Below are 23801 nucleotides of genomic sequence, written 5' to 3'. Positions count from 1 at the left end.
TGTTTGGATTTAAATTCCGGCGGTTGCAGACAGAGATTTCCCGATCCATGCTTGGGTGCTTTACAGAGGGCACTTCTAGTACAGCACTCTGTCCGTCGGATGTGACGTCAAGCCGTTGTACATTTTGCGCTTCTCGTTTAGGTTTTCAATCCATGGCACGAATAACCTTGGCCTTCTGTTGCCACCTTCCAATAAAATACCAAAACCGTACCACAGACTGCAAACTCCAAATTTCATCAGTCGCAACCGTATGGAAGGAATAGAATTGGATTGTTTTGGAAATGAATGGAGGTGTTTCGCTTTAAGAAGTCTTTATTGGTGCATGGATGGCAGTTAGCGCGAGAATTCGCCACACTTGAAGCACCGGCATTCGGCCGGCTCACGTAGCTTGACGTTCATCGTCTCGGTATCACCGCCACGCAGACGCCCTCCGTCCGGATCGAAGCAGTTGGTAAGCGTGATGACGCGTTCTCGGAGGAAGCTCTCGCGGCAGCAGTAGCACTCCTGCCAACACAACAGAGAAGAAAAAAGGAATATTTAGTTGCCGCGAGTCGTAATTAAATGAGTAGATTGATAAGGATGAGACACATATCTCCTTTCGCCGTTATCAATAATCGGAACATTGAGAATAAAGTTGGAATTCCGACTAAGAGTCCTTGGTTCGACTCCGCGATGTTTTGAAATCACTCTTTCCAAACATATTTCTACCCCGGCGAACAATAACCACATCGTTGAGAGTTCGAGTAGACTTCTGGCCTTGAGCCCTCGGTTCGACGCCGGGAATGTTCTGAAATCACTTTTTGTCTCAATAGCTTGTTATATATATGCAAACAACAGCCTATCTCCGGCATTTCAAATGCAAAGCGTACACCTGGCACCAATAAGGCAAAAATCAGAATTCATAATGACCAATGACAGCGCGATTCTATCTGGGTGTAACGACCTTGGTCGGAACAGCTTTTAAGGCCGCCGATTGTGCGTCTGTATTGACGCCAGGAGACAGATAGCAGTGGACTACGCCCGCTAATCTTATGATAAGAATGTTGTTCGCACCCAAACTTCAGGTTCTTTTTGCTGTGTAATTAATACTGTCAACTTCATTATCTCGTTACAATTCCGCGACTTTCTCGTTTAAGATATGTTATCTATTTTAAGCTGTTTTTATCAATAGTTGTTATCTGACTTTTTTATAACAGCGGCCCTCATTTCTTTTCAATTTTTATCTCTCCGGCTAACTGATGTCCTTGCGGATTATCGACGCTGATTATTATCTTCGAGAGACAATTGCGTCGATAGATTAAAAAATGTATTTTGGAGTGGTCTAGAGTTCTTTATAACGCTGTGCGAAACTGCTTCCGCTTCCTTGTACCTCATCATAGCCTTTCGTGTTCTTATAAAAAAAACAAAGAACATATCGTTCTCATAGTGGGCTCATTCACTAAGAATTAAAGACGCAATTCAAGAAATGTGTTTGGTAGATAGAAGGGAAAAATAAGTTTCGATGAAAAAATCTTCCCTGTTCCCGGGTAAATTGTTAATAAAAAAAAGGCGGATGCTGCTGCCCACTTTTCATTAGTCGATGACGTCATGATATTTCAAGTTTACGTGCTCGTGCGGGAAAGGATTTCATTTAGGGAATAGATCGCTTCCTGGAGTGCGAACTGCAACAAGCCACACATGATCCATGCGACCCAAGAAGAAGCTGAGAAGCGGTGCACCGGTCGGCAAGACGTCATCAACTCATCTGTTGTAGGGTTGAGGTCGCCAATTCTTCGTTGCAAATCACTCAAGAAATTGGTGACGGATCGAAAAAGGGAAACATGCGTGTTTATTTCTTTTCCTACAACAATAAACTCTATTACGGTTGACATTTTTATAAATCGTTGAAAGAGCCCGTTTTCTTGAGAAGTTTCTCAGTGGATGCGCTGTCTTCACCTGCTCGTAGCTCCTGGTCGTGCAAGCACTTACGCTCACAGAAAGGCCGTTTGTCTACTCGTGAGAGGCGCTGAGATCCTTCTACTGCAGCACATCCTGATTGCTGGTTCGAATGGTTTCCTAGTATGTCGTTGGTCTTATAAATCTTCTCATCCACTGTAGGTTAATGCCTTGGATTTCGTCGTGTCGATTTTCAGTTTCAAGCTGACCATGGTCTTTCTCATGGGTATTAGAATGTTCCCCATATCCGTCTCGGTTTCTGCTATGACTGCTCTATCCTTATCCAACATGCTAATTTATCCTCCGTAGATATTCGCTCCTGCCTCTTTCTCTTTGATTAATTTGATACTCTTCTGTTTGAAAACGTAGAAATTTCTTGGGACAGAGAGCGATCTTATCTCACTCCTCTCCTAATAAATACGTTTTTTTTTAAATTGATTGTTTAAGGCGTAACTTGGTGAAAGCGATTCATTATTAAAATTAAAAAGAAGATTTTTGTACTTTCACATTAATATTTATTCACAAATTTACGACCATGGTTTCAACGTTAGACGTCATCATCAGGATGATGACGGCCTGACCTGATGATGACGTCTAACGTTGAAGCCATGGTCGTAAATTTGTGAATAAATATTAATGTGAAAGCACAAAGTTCTTCTTTTTAATTTGAATAAATACGTTTTAACTATTTTATTTTTCCTATTACTTTTCTTGCTTCTTAATTACTAAATGTCATGGAAATGAAATTGACAATCTAAATAAAGAGCAAGACATCAATTACATCTTCTTTGTTAGTTAATCAGATACATCATTTGATCTTGGATATTTGCCATTTGAACCATTCTTCTGAGTATGGGGCCGTTTCTCGGTACCAGAATAATGGTTTGGTGCGATTAGCGGTCTTTTATATATTTCCTTTTATATGTTTCCTATATATTTCCACAGCGTGTAGATATTTATAACTTTAACCTCCTACTGATGCCCCAATTGATGATATTTCTGTGCAAAATTCAATTCCCATGGGTATAATTATTAAACTTACTGAAGGTGTGGGCCTTCAGATGTGCTGGGACTTCAAGTTTTACCTTCCAATCCCAATTGAAGTGTGTGAGAAGCATTAATGATGACGTGAGCTTGAGGAAGCGAGTATTGGAATATTAGAGTGCGTTTTAATAGGCTTCAGGCTTCACTTCGTAAATGTAGCAAGAATATACTTCGCAGTTTTCTAGAGTAAAATTATGATTTATCCAATGTGTTCCACAACTTTTGTTGAAGTCAATAGTCGGCAATCGTTGCCTTTATATGGCTTTTAACATAGTGTATATAAGAAAGTTAAGAAAGATACTGTGAGAAACTTTAATGCTCTAAAAAATACATTAAAAGAAAAATAAAAATGAATTAGTCTTTCAATCTTTATTAATTACCGACAGTACAGAGAATGAGGGGATAGTTGCATTTAGTTCGAGGGAAAGGAAATCATGGAAACTTTGAAGGATTTTAGCTCCTTGTGAAGCCGTGATACAATGAAACGCGTTTGATGAGTTATAAAAATGGGGATAGAGTAGGTGTTGTCCGCAGAGTGTTGGTTTCTCGCTCAGTGGGTCGGGGTTGAAATCCGGGCAATTGGATAGATTCCTTAGACTTCCCGATACCTGCTTATTGGAGGGAACTTCAAACACATCACTCCTTCCACAGAATGGGACGTTAAACTGTGTTCACCTTGGTGCCTTTCCTTAAAAACGAGCTAATGCCAACGCCAGGTTTCTTTCCACCATTACCTCCCTGATCTTCTCATAGCTGCAATGATGTGAACTTTCGTTCGCCGTCTACAAATAATATACCATGTGCGTGATACGACAGAATTATAGTGGACTGTATGTTTCTATGCTCCGGGAATCCCACACTCTAAGTCACCTGAATGTCGGGCTCCCGTAGGTGGCTTTCTCTGGGCAGCGTCGGCTCGAGAACATTCCAACACAACGACAGAATCATTACTCGTCCGTTCACGGCCGAGATTTGTGTAATACATATTTCATCGGCTTTTTACCCGTGTTTTGTCAATTCAAACCGTAAATCATTTAGGAAGATATCTGGCGTGAAAAGTGTCATGGAGAAGTTCCGAAAAATACACCTAAGCAGGTGATAAACATTTTAATTTATTTTTAATACAGTGTATTCGACAATTTTCGGTTATTTCTTCAGAAGAATGAGAGATGGCGTTCAGTGCGCCTTAATGTTTTTACAATCGCCCCAGATGTATTAATCTGATATTTTGTTTTTATGCCAATTAATCTCAAAATAGGTTAGTTTTAAGTTTATTTTTTCACAAAATCACACTCAACAACAAAGACAGCGCATAGACATCCGTAAGGTTTCCATAACTTTCGGATATTTGTAATTATAGCCTCCGATTGATGCCCAAAAAATGATGTTTCTGTGAATTTTACCGGTTCCATACGTATGATGAATACATTTACGGAAGGTGTGGGACTCCAGGAGCTGCTGATCACTCGTCCGATCCCAAATGAAGCGATTATCTTTTAACTTCTGTAGAATAGCTGGTTGGGGTGATTCATCGGGCTCACTGGTAGAACATTGAAATTAGTATCGCGGACATCGATACCGCGAAGAAAAAGCGTATCGGTAGTTCTCACCTTGAGGAACCCGGTTGGCGTGATGACGGATGGCTGCACTTGAGACGAGCACGCGCCTTCGCACTTGTTGACGGCCACCTCGCCGTTGCACGTCCGCTGCAGACGGCCCAGCTCGTCGAATTCCTCTGTGAAGGACAGAAAGAGTGAGAAGCAATGAGTCAAGTGCTCAACTGAATGAGTTCGATCTATGGGTTCGTTCACTCAGATCCAAAATCACGATTCATTAACATGTCGACTGTCACGCCGCGGCGCGGCGTGGTCAAGAAAATCAGAAAATAACTTCCTCTCAGAAAAGTCTTGCGGGTGCGGTGCATCATGGAAATCACTGCTTCTATTAGTGATAGCAACAGGTGCCAATGAATAGACTTTTTGGCGCAGGCCAGCGTGGAAATGAGCACATTCGAGACTATCTTTGTAGGGATTGGGGTGGTGTGGTGGTTAGTGTGTTGGCTTTCCACCCCGTTGGCTCGGGTTCAAATCCCGGCGGTGCCAGAGAATTTTCAGAGACTGCCCTGAGATCCCTGCTTGAATGTTGTGTGGATGACATTTCAAGGACAACATTTCGTCCGTCGGATGGGGCGTTAAGCCGTGGTCTCCTTAGCGCCTTTCGTTAAGAGTAGGCTAATGCCGACGCCGGGTTTCTCTCCTCCCTTCCTTACCTACCCTTTCCTCATTGCGCAAATGACCTAAGCTGTCGGTGGCCTCCTTAATATAGCATGGCTATCATTGTATTCCCAAAGTGCAGCTGAATAATCCACATCCAAAGGCTATATGATATCTGCTATTTCTCTCGTTTAAATTCTGTTAATTTGAAACATATTATAAAGTACGGTTTTTAATGACATAATTGTTAAAAACGCGTTATTTTCGTTTACTACTCAAATTATCAGCATACATTGAAAACGTTTAGCATCGGAATTGAAATGTGAGCAGTTAGGTGAAAGTGACGTAGGATTTTATCCACATCTTGCTTTGCAAAAATATCTAATTCAGACTATTTTTAAAATTTTAAGCTTAAAAATGCATTTTCGATACCGTGCAAAAGTTTGCATACTCAAAATTTATGCTTGGAAAGTGAAGGAAACCGCCAATGTTGATCCTGCTTATTCTGTATCTTACAAATAGCCATCGCAAGTGACTTGAAACAAGGAATTCACTAGTATTGAGATGAAATTTCCATTTCGGGAAATCATAAATATTGGATCATAAATCACATCTTGCTAGATATTCATTAATCTTCATTTATGGTAAAGGCAGAATTTATTTAACAAATATCCTCAACTGGGTAGACTTTTCAGGTTACAATATTTCGGTATTCCTCGAACACAAACTCAGATTTTAGTTTTCGCGAAGTTTTTGACTAAAAATTCGTGGTCAAATTTGTGATAAGTGATTGCAAAAACCTATATATACTGTACTTAGGTTTCGATTGGTTGTCGTATCACACTTTTCAGCATTCTGAACCACTGTGCGCCAGTCGCTGGTCATAATGACGGTGTTGAAATCCCAGCCACCTCATGCCAGTCAAGTAGTGACTGAGCGTTTATATCGCAGTGAATTTCTGACGCCATGGCTGAACAGTATTGATTATTTAGGCGTTGACTTTGACTAATGTGGTCATTATGACTGCAGTACTCCATAACAGAGTAAAATTCGATACCTCCACTGCAAAAACGCTCAACAATCGCCCACCGAACCAAATCCGCTCATCTAGTAGTACTTCCTTGTTATACTAAATTAGCGGATCTAAATGAGTACATCCTTGTAGTACTAAATGAGCGGATTTGATTCGGTGGACGATTGTTGAGCGTTTGTGCAGTGGAGGTATCGAATTCATTTCAGATAATTTTCAACGATTATTCAGCATGATATGAGCCAATAATAAGCAGCTGTTACAACAAAGCACCGATGGCGTCAATGACTTGATTTCACGGTACATTTACCCGTTTGAGTTATTGTCTAAATCCCAGAAAGATTTTGGTGGACGTGAAAGGAAAATGTGGGATTTTATGAAAAAATAAGAAGAAAATAAATTTTGTCCATGCATTCGCACAAATTAGATGGTCACTCGGTGCATTTTTGCGTTCATTCACGCGTTCATCTATTTAGATATTAATTCACACGTGATAATGTACCTCGTGAACAGGCTTTGTAACGCCATGGTGATACACGCGTCAAAAGCATGGGCTCACTCAAGCCAGAAATCGCAATTTATTAAAATAATTCGGCAGATATAGCAGATAGATAGATAATGACGAAAAACATCTTCTACACTCCGCTATCCTGGCTTAAGTTTGATACAAGAAAATGGGAAATTTGCCGCCCCCTTATCATGAGTCGGTGACGTAGGTGAAGTTATGGTGCGGTGGTAAGATATTTGGAGGAGGCGATTGACAGTTTAAGTCCTTTGCGCCCTGGGGAAGGATTGACAAGAAAGGGCGGAGATATATCTGGCGTCGCCTGCTCTTAACAAAAGGGGACCACGGCTTAACGTCCCGTCCGACGGACGGAGTGTTGAGCCGTTGGGATCATTGCTCTTGCCTGCCACATTGCAGTTCGGGACAAAATATGGCCTGGAGTTTTTCTATTCAAACCCAATTTAAACAAAAAATATATGATTCAAGGAAAAACTTCAGAGATTCTCACATATAAGCTAAGAGCAATATTCGGAGGTTGTCAATGCGCAATAAAAGGGGAGTTGCTTTGAATCGTGCTGTTGAAAGTTGCAAAATTCGACCTTATGCGAATAAAGATATGCCTCGCAATACACTATTCCACCACTCGAGTGTTAAGTGTTGCTTTCGAGAGATAACCACTATAGTAGCCCTGTGCCTCCTGCATGGATTAGAACGGAATGGCCCGTCAGAAATTAAAACATGACACCCAGATGGTCAGGCAACCGAAATTACTCATCTGCATGATAGTTGCCCGCATCGGAGGATGCAATTTTTCACAGCGATACAGCTTTCCATTTTTAGGCGACGGCACTTAACCAACTGTCTGGCAATCTAAGTGAATAATATATTGACAGTATTGCACAAGTTTGTGTTTGTAGAACTGCTATATATTTATTTTCTAATTAAATATTAAAAATAGTGAATTAAAAATTGAATTAACACCGTATCTTGCGCTTGCTACACTTGTTTACTCGTTGAAAGTAGACCTGGAAGACCCACTTTTTTCGTAACCGCAGCCGTACATTTCTCGTCTGGGTAAGAATATAATTGACATCCAAATAGCTGTTCCGGTATTAACTGGTAACGGGCAGAGAATTTTCGAAATATTTATGATCAAAATATTTTGGACTAAAGTTGTCCTGCTACGAGAATGTTGAAGTGAATTTCAGCGACATAAACGTAAACTAAGCTAAGTAGGGGTGGTTGTGCTATTTAGGTGTAATTATAGGTTACAAGACATCCGTAAGTTATATCATAGTGAATATCAATTCAAATATGAAAATTTGATGATGCTAAAATTGATGAAAACGTAATACTAGCAAAGTCTCACCTTGTTAAGTAATAGTGACCGTCCCAACTTAGGCTATTTAATATTTTTCATAGCGGCGTATAAAAGAAGTTTTCAAAATGTGATGACAAAATTGTTTGTTATATATGGCAGTGAAATTATATCGTGTTTGATACCATCCTAGATAAGCAGTTACTGCAGACCCTAATCTTGTTAGGAATTCATAATGCCCATTAATAAAGATCATATTGTTCATTCAAACATTTATATGTTAAAAAATTTATTCAATTTAATTTAATTTGATTTGAATTTATTGATTTCAATTTAATTTATTTAAATTAATTAAAAATGATACCTAATGTTAAAATGATTAAAAAGTAATATTAACCAAGTCTCACCTTGTAAAGTAATAGTGTAAAAATAACCACCCTAACTTATGCTATTTAATATTTTTCATAGCGGCGTATCAAAGAAGTTTTTAAAATGTGATGACAAAATTGTTTGTTATTTTTGGCAGTGAAGAGATATTATGTTTAATATCAACCTTGTTTATGAGTTACTAAAGCCCCTAAAAATTAAATTAAAGAAGGCCCTATATCAACTCCTTCATTTATTAATTGTTATATTTTCAACGCATATATATTTTCATATGCTGAGGCTGTTTAGCGACCAAAATGTTGATGTCCGTTTGCACTGATCGTTGTGGAAGTGTCAACTTCTCCGTATTGATGCCAATATTCCGTGAATTTCCGACGTGTAGAAATCTTACCCCGCTGAGAGCTAAGGTCACGAGGTCGGGATTGTTCGACTACTGGAATGAGAGGAAGAGGTATGGTCCATTAATATAAGCTTTTCACCTCCGCATTCTAAGTAAGTCTAAATTAAGTAAAAGTAAATTCTATTCCACCACTCCTCGGGAGTGGAAATGTTTTTCCTCGAAGCAGAAGAAACGATTTGAGGCCAACTTTGAAGCAAAAATTGGTCTTTTGTAGCAAATTAAAAAGCTTATGATTCATTTTACCGTGAAATCAATCCTTATTCCGTCATTTCACGTAGAATACATCGATTCGTTATTTGCCAAAAAAAACAGTAGGCTTCCACCAAAAATATCTCGCTTTTCATGCAGCTTAAATCACTAACATAATTATTTTAATTTTTTTAATTGCTACATTTTTGTTTGCTACACCATTTTTGATAGTACGCAGTTTTTGTTTTTAAGCAATTTGTGAAAAACTGTTGAAAGTGTGTTTTTTTCCTTAAAAATTATGTTTACAATGGCAAATAGCCCATGAAGTATTTAATTATAAAAAATTCCTTCTAAATATTTTGTTTAGAATTTTGTTTTATGTTGCCGGGGTGGATGTGCGATAGATATCCCCTGCCCCCGATATTGGTTTGAAATAACCAATGAAGTGGAAGTGCCAATCAGCGCTATGTCACTAATGGTGGTTGACCCATTCCCTATGCGCTAAATTTCAAGTCAATTGGTTTAGTTGGGGACAGTTTGGGGGTCACGGCTGATTTCCAGCTTCAACGACAGGACTTGTCTCGACATTACCTTTGATAATGTGGATCTCGGAGGGCAGGGTCTCGCACGCCTCGTCTCCCGGTGAAGTCGGTTCCTGCGCCGCCGCTGCACCGACCGACGCTAGCGCTGCCACCGCCAGCACCAGGAACCTCGCCCGCCGCTTGTCGCGCGACCAATCACCTGCCTCCCAGTGGGCCTGCATATCGCTCCCTGAAAGGAAAGATTTCGGGGTTAAGGGATCACTGCTTTCGTGAGGTTCTACGGAACATTTGGCAGATTTTCCTTCTCCATATAAAAATCTACCCCTTCCGCAGATACATCAAATAATTGTTTCGCTAGTAGTGGCCCACGTCGCCCCGATGAGGGCGTGGGATTTCCCTATCCACTCCGTTCCAACTAGGGATTGAAACGATTCATCGTTTGATAGAGGAAATCGAATTTTCTCTTTCGATTAATCGATACATGATATGATAATAGGTAACCAATTAATTGAGTGATAAATCGACTTTGATACAATTAATCGAAATAATCAAGAATCGGAATGAATAAAGAATTATTTTTTATTTAAACTGTGACCTCATATTACGTACTTCATTTGTTAGGAATGAACCTGGATCAGTATCCACATTTCTTAAAGAGAAAGTGCTTTCGGATTTTGACCGAAGCTGAAAATATGTTTCAGCCGGCTGTGGCAAGTATTCTCGATCCGCGATTTAAAAAGTTACATTTTTCCGATCCTCAAGCTGTAGCGTCGGTCCTAAAAAAGATTGGAACGGAAATAGCGGATTCCGTAACTGCTGTTGCAGAAAGTTCAGGTGATACATCAGAATCTGGTGCTAAGGACTTTAATTTATGGACAACATACAAGGCTCTCGTTCACAATAAGAAGATTTTGGACAGCGATGCATATACTCATCCTAAATACGAGATTGCGTTCTATCTTAATTCGTCAGTGATAGGACGGAAGGAAAATGCAATTGAAGCTCGGGAATAAATGAAGTTAATTTATCCGAGGTGAACTTAGCAAAAATATTGCCTCCTTATATGTACTTCCATACCAGCTGAACGATTATTCTCAAAGGCTCGAAAGACCGCCAATGACGAAAGAAACAGACGGACTACAAAAATGCTGTAAAAATATTGTTTCTGAACTCTTGGGTAGGAGGAGGAGGAGTTTTTAATGTGGAGATTTCAATTTATCAAGATTAAATAATGTTTGTATTTTCACCTAATAATAATATAATTAATTTCATGTAACTTACTTTGTAATTGTTTGTAAAAATATCAATTTTTAAAATTGTTTTTCAATTAAAAATCGTGCGGGTTTACCCTAACTGAATCATATCTGCCAAATCGATCATAAAATAATCGATTAATTCTCCACCAATTAATCGAATGACTGGGAGAACCTTTCCGATTTATCAAAAGATAAATTAATCGATTAATATAATCTTTTTGCCATCCCTACTTCCAACCCTATCCCCGGAGGCGTCGGCGGGCTCCTAATCGCTGCGGCATCTCTTACGTTTTTCCTTCCCCACTAAACCCCTCCCCGGGATGACGGCGTATCAGTTCTCCCCCACACGCTCATTGCATATTACGAGATTACCGTAGTTGAGGTCCACGACTAATTTGTGTGATTGAATTTGTTGATGAATGAACTTATTTCTTCCGGGAATAAATGCGTTACATAATCGGTAATCATTCTTCGTGCGGGTTTGGAATCTTTATCTCTGTAGACAATGCCAAAACATGATGGGAAGTTTTAAATTTCGTGGGGTTGGAGTTTGGAGAGTCTGATTGTCAAAAATTATTTTTGTTATGTTTGTATGCCTTTCCTTGAAGTATGATTAAGTTTTCAGCTGCCGTCATTGTTTACTTAGTTTGTGGCAGCCGCTAAGGTTATACGTGTTTTTATGATTTTCGTCTCACACTTCATTGCTTGTTCGTCTATCTTTAGCCAAATACAATTCTGTTACAATGCCCCTTCCTCCATATTCACCAGGCATGTCTGCGTGTGACTATTTTCAAAAATGAAGAGAACCTTAAAGGGCCATAGTTTTACAAGCATAAATGACATCAACAGAAATCGTTGAAAGAGCTGAAGGATATCCCAAAGATCGAGTTTCAGAAGTGTTACGGGAATTGGAAGAAGCGCTGGCACAAGCACATCATATATTTAATGGGGACAATTTTGAAGGCAAAAACATGATGTAGACGGATATATACTTATTTTTTGTGAAAACTAAAATCCCCGTTATTTCCTGAACACACCCAGTAAAACGGCAGTTTTAAAATTGAGTTAACTATCATTCTTCCCACCTCTTTGGGCTACAGCTTCCTCTAATGCAATATTAGTGGGCACAACCTCGGCGCAGGGCGAGTAGTCGCCGCAGACAATGAGGAAGGGAACTTTCACATGAAATAAGAGAGGATACACACCTTTTTCGCCGCTTCCCTGTTGTCTGGAGGAGATGACGGCGCCCACAAGCAAGGAGAGTGAGAGAGAAAGCCGGGATGTCGGGCCGCTCGTTGTGGATCCGTGCGACTATTTGACCTGTGGATCTGCCCACCCTTATATATATCTTGGCCTTTCCAGCCTCTCCAGCGTCCTCTCACGAATATATGTGCGCACGCGAATATATAACATAGCATTCGCATGTATGTGAAGTGATGGAGGAACAGCCTTTTCTTTGGCCTCCTGCCGGGCGTTAGGGGGGGCTCTCCCCCACCCCCACCAGGGGTCCTCCACGACGCAGCGGTCGGTCTCCATGTCAACAGAAACAAAAGAAGTGGAAGGGCGAGTGTATATTATTCTTTTCTATGTGGAAGTATGGAGAGAACCGGTGAAATTGATACCGAAAGATATTGTCGGTAATTAAACTTTAACAACATTATGAGAAACGGCAGTAAATGAGTTAAATCATTTCATATGTCTTGAATGTAAAACTTAAGGAACTATAAAATCATGGCTCTGCGTAAATATTGTCCAGATATGTAAGGAGTATTATTGTTCCGGGCATTTAATTTGGCCAAAATGTGAAAAAATGATGATGAGCATACATCGCGAAAGGTTTTTTCGCAATAGGATCTCGGAGTACGTCCTTTTAGCTGAATGAAAACTCCAAAGGAAACTTTTCTCAAAATCTGGGACCTCAAGGGTCAAAAGTGTGTCGATGTGAGGAGGAATGACACATTTATTGATTGCAAACTTGATTGGTCGACGGCTAGTCGTTAGTCCTGGGAACAAGAATGATACTCGGACGGCTTCAATAATTAGAATAAGTGTTCGAGCTGGGATGCTGGCGATGTTGCTGAATTTCCAGCATGCTTTGATACACACCATAACTGAACTTGGGAAGTTCCTTGGATACTCGAATGTATATTAGGGCTTTGCAAGATGAAGCATGGTGTGATTCAAGCGATACAAGCTACTTTGAAAATGATGTAGTAACATCGAAACTGTGGTCGTATTAAATTTATTTTTGTGGAAAATTGCAAATCATCTTTCATTACTCAGGGAGTGATGCCGCACATTTTGTGAAATAACTATATTTTGAAAGATTTTGCTTTTTCGATTAAACGAAGAAGTAAATATGGTAGCTTGTCTTGTTTCTGACGTACGCAAAAATATGTACTTATATCATTCTTCTCTTAGCTGTAAGAATTATTTTTGCAAAACATTACCTCGCGGCTTCCATCCCGTATACTGCGAGTGACACGCAGCACCCATTAGGGTGATACGCCGCACGCTTTTAAAGCCGACTGAAACTTATTTCTGTGTTCTGCAGCTTCATCAGAAAAGAAAAATTGTCGGATTATCGAAGTTTTGAGGAAAATAAAATGTGCAAATACTTTTGATAAGCATAATGTATTTTTGTAATTAATAGTAGATGTCTATGATTTCAATGCAACTGAAATGCAGGTTGTAAAACTATAGCTATGTGTATGTTATTATATTATAAAAATACACATTAACCAAGAAATTGAACCAAAGTGGGCTATTTTTATCCAATTTTTATTGAAAAATATAAGTTGAACCGAAGAAATTCAGTTAACAGAGACTTGATTTAGGAGTTTTTTTTTAGAATTTCAAAATAAAAAATGAAAAATAAATTAAGGCAATAAATTTAAGTTATACCTTGCTTAAGTCAAAACTTGCTGTTACATACAAACTTTTCATAGTAATGTTAAAAAATGCATAGAAATAACTAAATACCACGCTACAAAAACAATTTTTAGCTTTACTATGCACTCTAAAACAGTTATAACATCGCTAAATGCGTGTTATAGTTGAATTGAAATCATTTTTCATTCAGTGCGGCGTATATCCCGTATGAGAGAAATGCGGCATGTGTACTAAAGTTCAGTGCGACGTCTCTCCCTTTCCCGGATGAGACGCAGCACCTCGTGGCTATATGGCCTGCAAAGCGAATTTGGCGTAACTAGACTGAAAACATTCAGAAGAGAACTTACTGTTGCTACAAACCTCAAAAAATCGTTTCATAGCAGTAGTTCAAAGTCCGATACGAATTTAGTGCAAGGCGAGAAAAAATTTGAAGGAAAATTACCAGACTTATCTCAGTACTTGCTTTTTAAAATCTGAGAAAATAATGAAAAACAAACGGGGCATCCTCAATTATTCTCTGGCATCTACTCCGTCTCTACGTTGGTCATTTTCCCGCAATCTGTCGGGAAACGCCGTAACTAAGAGGCGTGCGAAGTCTATCCCGTATGCGGTGTCTATCCCCAATTTACCCTACCTCGTCGACGGTGTTTTCGTCTAGAAATTGAGGATTCCAGCGTATAGCTCACTAAAGTTTGTAACTTGCTGTAAAATCGTCAGCCGTGCATCATGTTGTACTGTTGAAGGAAATCTATTCTGGCGGTAGAAGCTCCTTGACAGCTTAGATTGTTCGAGCAATAAATATCTTTCAGAGCACACGGAGATAGTCATCATAGTGCCTCGCTTTACTTCTGCCCGAGAGGAACAATGAATTATGACATGTATTAAATCAAATAGATAGGTATTAGAATTAGTTTTTAATTGACCAGTAAAGAACTTTGGTGAATGCGCGTTGGAAATCAGTATATGTAAGCAAAGAGAAGAAAATAGCAGCATATTCTGCTTTAAGAAGAAAAAAGCTCTGGTTTCCTGAGTTCCAAAACAGTCAAAGAATGCCATTCTTTCGCCAACAATGCACACACAAATCCAAGCAGAATCAACGAATCCAAGACGAATAGAAAATGAAAGAGAACTGGAAATATTGACCATTTACAACTGTACTAAAGAAGGTGTAGGAACAGTAGACAAAATAGTCAGCACCTATCATACAAACAAAAACATCAGGAGATGGTCCATGGCTATTTTGATTCATTTGGCAAACACTGCTAACGTCACTGCATTTGTTATAATTAGGGATTCCAATTCGCAATGAAAACTGCAGAGAACTAATTCTCGATGAAAACTGCAGAGAAGTTTTCTTCGTTGGATAGCTCGATCCTTGACTTTCCCATACATTAAAATTAGATCAACGATGAAAACGATCTCCAGAGACTTGAAAAAAATTGAGGAATATGCGCAAAATGAGCCAGTAAAAAGGATGAGGAGTAAACAAGGAAAAAAGTTGGAAGATGTGTTGTTTTTCCAAGAGGTAAAGGTATAAAAACAACTATATGCTGTGAACTTTGTAATAAATTAACGCGTAGCACACATTTTCTGAAAATTTGTAGTGATTACAAGCAAACAAATATTTTACATGATATATTTTATGCAATCTTTCAATTAAATAAAACCTTTCAATAGCATGGAATTGAACTATTGCTGAAGACTGCAGAATTTATTTGTTTACCTTTCCAATTCTGTATATCACTTGTGAAAGGAGTCATTCAATAAATATAAGCAATCTTAATGTCATCGTAAATTTTGCCTAAAGAATAAATTTTGGGAAATCGATATAAAATCGGTAATTAGATTTATTAGAATTCACGTAAGGCAAATAGAGGTCGATGTTGAAAATATGATGAGATACGGTTATAGATGTTTATAAAATTATATGCTACATAATTTAACTCAACATTTCAACTATGTTCTTTGGCTAAAACAAAAAAATGGCAAATTTTCCGGAGGAACTCGAACTGCCTACTGGAAATCAGGGTATTCAAGCATATTTTCTAAAAAAAAAATAAAAAGTTAAAAATAAAGAATATACCAATGCCTAAACAAACGAAAGGTACGTCGAGATGTAAACTTTTGAAAAAATGTATACTTAAAAAAACTGAAAGAAATCTTTTTGGGTGTTAGAGACACCTCGCGCGACCATTCATGTTGGGAAAATGGGCGCGACTACCGCAGGGTTAATAAGAGTTTCTCGGGTTTTCAGCCGGGTGAGTGTCCATTTTGTCCTTAGTTTCGAGGTCCGACACGTTCCTTGTCATCAGGGAATCTTCCTTTTTTTATGGTTTTTACGCCCAATAATTATTATAAATGTCACTAGCATTTCTTTCTCGTGCACAAGGGTTCTTAAGAGTGCTAATGGTTGACCAATTATAATTAATGACAAGATAAACGACATACTGGAAATTTGCGCTGGATTTTTTTACAGAATATTTAAATTAGAATAATAAGTGTTTTAACATGACATGCATTTTGATAATTTTCTTATACTCTTTTCACTGCAAAGTTATGATAAGACTACAAGTAACCAACAATACATTCAAAGCTAATTAAATATTTATGATCACCCTTCATGAAACTCTGTAGCAAATGATGGATGATTCTATCGCCAGGATTTGGCCAAGGAGGAGGAGAAATTTAAGGGGAATAGGAGAAATTCTTAAAATTAGAAGGCGATTGATGAATTTAAGGCACACATTTGTAACTTTTGAGATGCATGATGAAGCTTTTAAGGAGCTATATAGATTACACAGGTCAACAGTGGTTTTGGTGCCGGAGCTTTTAAAGCTGATTCCAAGTATAATTGGGGTGCTGAATCCAAATATGATATTAGTTTTTTCCTATCAGCTCTAGTTTTCAAGATACAGATATGTTGTTACTTACGTAAAAAAAATGTTCAATATGATGATATTACATAAATGATAAAACCCACAAAATATAAGGACTTGATTTGTTTATAGGAATGTTAAATCACCTACAATTACAATAGTTTTACAATACAATTGAATACAAATAGTAACATTTTTCACTGAAATAAAACAATTTAAAGAAAAAAAAGACGTAAAAACGTCACTCAACACTACGGAAGCTCCTTTTGCGCGATTTTCTTGCGTGCACTTTGTTAAAACAGTCTCGTTTTAAGCACCAGCAGTAATCTGCCATCGCATGTTTATCCCATCTTCCTTGGTAGCGATCTTACATTGTTTTGATTTCCTGGTGAAATCATTCGCCTTGTTTTTCACTTGTGTCGCCTAAATTTTCAGGAAAACAGTCTAAGTGACTGTGTATAGTGAACTTTTATGCTAATATTACATCCAAGTGGTTTAAAGTTAGTGAGCATATTGTTTACCAGCTCAAGATAATTTCTCTCGCTTATGATTTCCCAGAAAAAAATTTATTACGTCAACAAATGAAAGCCAACTGTTTTTTTCAATCTCATTCAATGGCTTGACAAAAGCAGTTTTGTGGCCCATCTGTGTCTGATTTGTAGCCCATCAAAACTACCTGCTTTAAGTTTTTCAATACTTATCTGCGGCATTTTTATTCTTATGTAGCCGAAGCATGGTCCATCCTTGTCAAGAACATTTACAAATTGCTTCATTAAGCCTACTTTAACATGAAGGGGCGGTAAGGTGATTTTCTCCCGTTCACCAAAGACTCAGCAATAATGTTTTTACCCAATAATTAAGTTTTCTCCTTTTGACCACTCCTTCTTAATCCAGTGGTTTGTCTGTCCCTGCTAGCACAGAGGCACCAGAAACAAGGATATTTTGTGTTGCTAAATTGCTGCCCAAGAAGAAAGTTCACCAATTTTAAATCTACACAAATCACCTAGCGATGTCCCTAGTATTTTATCTTTTGTAAGGCCAATACTATTGTATCATATTCTTCTTTCATTTCAGTTGAATGAGCGATTGGTATTGAGCCAAACTTGTTAACATTGTGAAGAACACATTTTAAACTACGCTTGGAGCTATCAATGAACAAACGCCAATCACTGGCTTCATATTGCGGTAGTCCCATTCCTTTCAGAAGACCTCTAACGTCTAAACAAAATGTAAGATTGTCTTCTTGAGTAAAGAGGGGTAGCAGATCCTTTTCAATTGTGGGATAAAAATTAATTTTTTGTACCTTGTTCCATTAAATTCTTTTCATGCATCCTAGAAGCTAGTAGTTCAGATGCTTCCTTCGGTAAGTTCAATTCTCTAACAAGTTCGCTTAGTTCATCTTGATTGATGTTGAGGATTTGTTGATAGTGCCTCGTAGTCTCTGTCACTATCGTCAATAGAATCAGGCTCATTTTTATCCTCACATACATCTCGTAATGTCTGAAATATTAGGATTGGGATTTCTTCTGAATGGGGTACCGGGTGTCTAGCTGAAGGCAAATCTGGATATTTCCATTTGTGTGGTTGTTTTGATTAATTCCCGAAACATTTACCATGCAAAAATAACAGTCGTCAATATGGTTTGTAGGTTCTCTCCAAACCATTGTCACACCAAACTTTAAACTTTTCCTTTTTCCTGTAGTTCAATACCGCTGATGTTCTGTACATGTTTTACACACAACATGCGGTGCCTACTTTTTACCTTGGTTACCAAGCTGAACACCAAAATATCCTAGGCATGTACGTTTCACAAAGCCTGTAATGTTTTTCCTATTTTCTTTTAAAGTATATTCCCCACAAATGTAACAAAGCACATCACAATGATTAACACAGATTCTTCGAATTGAGCTCATTTTTAGAGGCTGCTTTACAAAAACTTTGAGAATTTGACCATTTGTTTCCGGAAATCCCCTTACTGCTTACTTACTCCCGCCTCTCTATTTTCAAAGACACTCTCTCTTTACCCTATCCCCCCTTTTTTACTCTTCTCCACTTATCTGTGATTCTTCCCACGTGTCGTTATTCTACAGTTATGACTAAGGTCCTTTTCCACCGTGGGTTACCCACATCCCTCATTTGTATCTTTTCCCACTGCCTCAGCTCTGTGCGCCTGTATCCTCCTTCTTCAAACACGCCAAATCCTCCCCAACCCCTTTCTCAAAGGTATAAAGGTGATTTTCAAAGTAAATACTGCAGAGTGATTATGAATTAGTTTATTTATAGATGGACTTAAATTTGAAAAATATTTTCTGAAATATATAAAAAATTTGAAAGAATATAATCATAAAATGCGCCGTATCTAAAAAAGTAGAGCTGTTACATAGAAACGGATATCATATTTGGATTCAGCACCACTAATTTGGTTAATATCAGCTCAAAAACTCCCGGCACCAAAAAAAAAGTTTTTTTTTGTTGGCCTGTGTTATCAAAGCAATTGAGTGTAAATTTAATAAATGAGTATCGACCTCATCTACCTGCTACAACTAAGGAATCATCTGTGGGTTAAATTGAATTAAAGGTAGTATATTTTCCACAATTGACTGAACTTCTTTTTTAATTTATGATTAAACTATGTTAGTTAATTTACGCACATCAATTTTCTTTAATTCGGTAGGAACTCTAGGCTCTCCTTTTTTATGGCCAAGGATCATATCAAAAGTCAGCTGGGAGTGACAGTAATATAGGGTTGAGCCATAGTTGAGTGAGTCGCTTTCTGGGTGAGGTGACTGAAGCTCTTGACTCCCCTTACATGGATGCCACTTGGTTACCTTTCCCTGTGAGAGCAGAGGAAAGAAGGGAGATAATTCGAAAGTTAGTTTCTTGATCTTATAGAAATAATTTAATTAATAAATTTACTAGGGCCAATATTCCAGTGTAAAGTCATATGAGAAACATATTTTCGACGTGTAAGGAGATAGATACTGCTGTTAGAGCATGTTGATGTCACTTATATGCAGTAGAGTACTGTAGTCCCATAAAATTAAACAAGAACAATTAATACTTTTAAATTATGGTAGCATTCCGCTGTCTTGATTTGAAAATGATATAACACCATGATACATTGTGTACCATACTTGTTTTACAGGAATTACAGAGAAACTAGGTTCCCTGGAGTAGTTGGCTTTGTTGATGGAACTCGTGTTTCTTTAAGGGCTCCTTCAACATACGAACACTTATATGTAAATAGAAGGGGATATCATCAAATAAATACCCAGATTGCTAGCATAATTAGTTAATTTTTAGATGCCCGGATTATTACTGGATTAATTGATAATAACTGGAATAATTAATAATTAACTGGAAAAATAATAATAGGATGTTACGCGCTGCATAACAAGTGTTTGACGTGAGGCGTATCTCTCCCTCAGCATATACAGGAAGATGATGAACTTCTCCCTGCCCCTATTCTCCAAGAAAGAGAGTTAATTTCTGAAGCACGATGGGAGAGAGAGGGAATAATATTACGCCTTATTAATTACAACCTACTTTAGAATATGGTGCAAGGAATATTTTATCAGTTTGTGGCGCCCTTGACCGGGCGACTCGACGTATTGGCGCTAGTTGACGCGGAATGCATTGCATAGAACATTCGAGACACCGCAAGGTCGGCGCGAACTTGTATATACACCCCAAAATTGTGAGAATAAAGTTCAGTGTGTTTCCTCAACCGAGCTACGCGTGTCATTCCTCGAGAAATCTTACCTTACCTCCGCAAAGTGGTGACCCCGACGAAGCGCACGATGGCTGACGAAGAAGATATCCGCACGAAAAATCTACTCCTGCAGCAACAGTGCGAAGCCCTCCAACAGCAGTTGCAACTTCATATACAGCAGCAACAACCGTTTCCAGAACAAAGCTTCGCTCATGTAGATCGCGTGGTCGTTCGCCTTCCGCCCTTTTGGTCGGATAATCCAAGTCTTTGGATCGCGCAAGTGGAAAGTCAATTCGCACTTCACCGCATCACGTCAGACGTTAGCAAATTTAATCTTTATTGCAAATTTAATCTCTTTAAAGTCGGTTCTAAACTTTGACGCTTACATCTCTTTCTGAGTGCAAAAGAGCAACCTCATCAGTCTTCTGCATTTTGTAAGTGTTATGTATTTTATTGTAGTATATTTTATAGGTGTTAACTGAGGTTTACGTTGAGGATGCAAGTATGTGGATCTGGAGGAAATATTGTCGTCTGAAAGGCTGTGGTCCATATTGCCAATGCCTCTCAACATGCAGTTCTTCAAGGATAACCGAGCGTAGGAATCTTACTCGTGGGGCATGGAAGATATTTTTGGTTCGATATACCTAATGTATGATTGTATGAAGTATTGTAAGATGGCCATCCATTCCAGATTATTGGAAAAGGTAGGAAAATATCTTCGATTTTTCCCTCCTTCACAGCACTTTTTCCCGAGACCGATTTCAACTAATTTTCCGTTGCATGCAGTTTGGCAGGAACCCTGGAGTAGATGATCCGATACCAAGAGACCCCTTGCATAAAATTCGACCCCTTTTGAAATTATTCACTCAAAGAATGAAAGAAATTCATTACACGTTTAAAGAACTCTGCTTCATTAGTCCATGATGCTTTGGCGTTACAAACGCGGCATAACATTATATATATGCTTTCTGAGCCTAATGGCCTCGTGCAAGATGCTATAATTTACACTGGGGCGAAGGATCCTGATGTTGGAGGCAGGGGACATGCAAACAAAGTAGAGCGAAAATTAATCAATAGATTTCTCCTCAGTGGGCACAGTTTATACAGTCGCGTAGCCACGATTTTGAAATGGGGGGTTTTTGCCGGAGGTTTGAGGGCCCTTCTGGAGGGTGCGGGGGCCATTTTACCCGTTTTTGGCACCTCAACGGGGGTTGTTACCCATAACCCCCCCTCCCGTGGCTACTCTACTGAGTTTATACATGGAAAATTATAATCATCATAAAAATTTTAATAATCTGTTCAAATATCTGTTGAGTTACTCAAAAAGACACACCACTGAAACTCTAAGGACAAACAGAAGAAATAATCCTCCTCACGTCCTTAAAACGACTAAAGTGGCGAATCAGTATACCTCTGATGGTGTATGATTTGCAGATGTTCCAGGGCTGTGTTTGAACCCTTTTTTCGAAGAATTTCAAAATTATTAGTTAATATTTTCAGCATTAACGCAAAAGAAAATGGCAAAAAGATAAAATAACTTTCATATGTTTGCATCCAAATCTAAGTTACTAGTAAATTTAAAAATTTAGATGTGAAAATTAAAATTCGGAACTTTTATTTACCCAAAATTTGATGCATGGATAGTGGATGACATCTGAAAAATTATTTATCTTATTTTATAATTCAATTCCGCCATCATTTCAGAAATAATTTCAAGCTTCTTAGTTGCTATGTAAAAATATGTTGTCCGTCGTTTCTAATGTTTGTGTAACGGGTTGCATAGATATCCGGAGCATTTATCACATGGCTGCGGATGGCATCACTGTGATGCCATTAACAAATTGTTTAATAAATTGTCAAATTAATATAAAAATCCCTTTTTTATTGAAATTGTTTTCATATTTTCGAAAAACAAAGTGAATGCAGTGAAAAAAAATTCTCCGCCAATGTGTTTAATAAATTGTCAAATTAATATAAAAATCCCTTTTTTATTGAAATTGTTTTCATATTTTCGAAAAACAAAGTGAATGCAGTGAAAAAAAATTCTCCATCAATGTGAAACAACTCTGAGAAAATGTTACGCAATGAAAGGGCTAGCATTGACGTTGTCGAAACGGAGACGCATAGGGAAAAAGAGAAATATGTTGTGGCTATGGAAGAACACCATATTTCCACTCCTAATGCACTTTGGTTCCACAAATCTAATAAATTCTGTTACTCAGTTTTATTTATCCCAGCTAAAAGCAAAATGCCAATCAGGCATTTAAATTATACCCTGTCTGTTTCTTTAGCATCTCTGCTACGGGAATAATTTTCAGTGACTTTCTCTACCCGTATTAGTGCTATTTACAATTTTCTCTATAATTCATTCAATGAATATCGTACGAAAAAAATCTATTCGTGTTCTGAATCCAATTTTGTTGCCAGTAAGACCACTCCTCTTGATAACAACGATATACTTTTATGTTCTGACATCTGGTCTTTATCTCTGCGTATTCCGCATTGTAACTCCATACTTCCCAACATGCACAAGGTAACTTCCCTTTTACAATAGTTCATCATCTCTGCACTGTTGTTCGGTGTAAGTGTCATGCTCCGATATCCCATCACCCATCTTCTTTTTCATCAGAATTTTCGTCAGAATCAATCTTCTTCCCTTAAAGATTCATTCAAAAAAAGTATCTTGGCTCTTTCTTTCACGCGAGAGGTAGCTAACACCTAGTGTGGTTTGAAAACGTTGAATATAAATAATATACGGCCAATCTTCAATGATAAATTCACGGAAACACGTAAATAATGATAATCGTGAATAAGTACTGCACTAACGTAATTGAACGAGGCCTTCAAAAAATCACTTCTAAAACTTCGGAATTTCTACGGAGGTCAACGACAGAAACAAATAATTCCTTCTTCAAAATATTCAATCAAAATTCAAAGTATCTCAGCTTTTTCTTTTTTCAGAAAGATTGCAGGAATCTATAGTGTGCTGAATGAACGTGTTGTAAGTATTACATGTCCTATCTTTCGTGGCTAACTTCGAGATAAACTATTGTTACATTACTAGAAATGACTTAAAGCAGGATTTGCACCTGTGACCCTCGAAATAGGAGCCGAGTACGCTAATGCGGTCCCTCTGTGCATTAGCGCTGTATTGTCTCGGACTAGAAATGACACTCAATGACACAAACTTATGCCCATGTAGTACCAATATTCATGCTTAAGATACTGCATAAAATATAGCTTAAATCTCCGTTACTTCGTTTATCTTTTAACTGATTATAATTGCACAGCCTTATTTCACCCTCCAAGCTCAAGGAACGGAGCAGAAATAAAGAATTGTAACACCGATAGTGTCTTCTCTTAGTTCTTGTTCGTGTTAAACTGAAAGAGACTCTTCAATACCGACGCAGCAGGGTATGCGTGGTGGTAGGACTCGTATTCTTCTCATGTAGTTGAGTGGGTGAAGTTATCTCTACGGCCGCAATAGTGAAACAGATAAGTA

General features: G+C 38.2%; 1 protein-coding gene across 1 annotated transcript; it reads right to left on the bottom strand.

The window, feature by feature from the left end:
* Positions 1 to 306: 306 nt before the first annotated feature.
* On the bottom strand, positions 307 to 13395 carry LOC124164273 (partner of bursicon). Its single transcript, XM_046541527.1, has 4 exons — positions 12025 to 13395; positions 9613 to 9792; positions 4590 to 4714; positions 307 to 504 (listed from the first exon to the last, which is right to left on the bottom strand). The coding sequence occupies exons 2-4, from the start codon at positions 9782 to 9784 to the stop codon at positions 334 to 336; spliced, it is 468 nt and encodes a 155-aa protein (XP_046397483.1). The 5' UTR covers positions 9785 to 9792; positions 12025 to 13395; the 3' UTR covers positions 307 to 333.
* Between the last annotated feature and the right edge of the window lie 10406 nt (positions 13396 to 23801).

Source organism: Ischnura elegans, chromosome 8, assembly GCF_921293095.1.
Source record: "Ischnura elegans chromosome 8, ioIscEleg1.1, whole genome shotgun sequence".
Taxonomy (NCBI): Eukaryota; Metazoa; Arthropoda; class Insecta; order Odonata; family Coenagrionidae; genus Ischnura; species Ischnura elegans.
The sequence above is the reverse complement of the archived record's forward strand: the minus strand, read 5'-3'. Positions and strand labels throughout refer to the sequence as shown.

Bases quoted from the DNA above. Each gene is read 5' to 3' on its own strand.
- LOC124164273 (XM_046541527.1), bottom strand. From the start codon at position 9,784: ATGCAGGCCCACTGGGAGGCAGGTGATTGGTCGCGCGACAAGCGGCGG. The intron at 4,715-9,612 runs GTAATGTCGAGA...TGTCCTTCACAG, and splicing joins CGAGATCCACATTATCAAAG to AGGAATTCGACGAGCTGGGC. The intron at 505-4,589 runs GTGAGAACTACC...TTGTGTTGGCAG, and splicing joins CGCCAACCGGGTTCCTCAAG to GAGTGCTACTGCTGCCGCGA.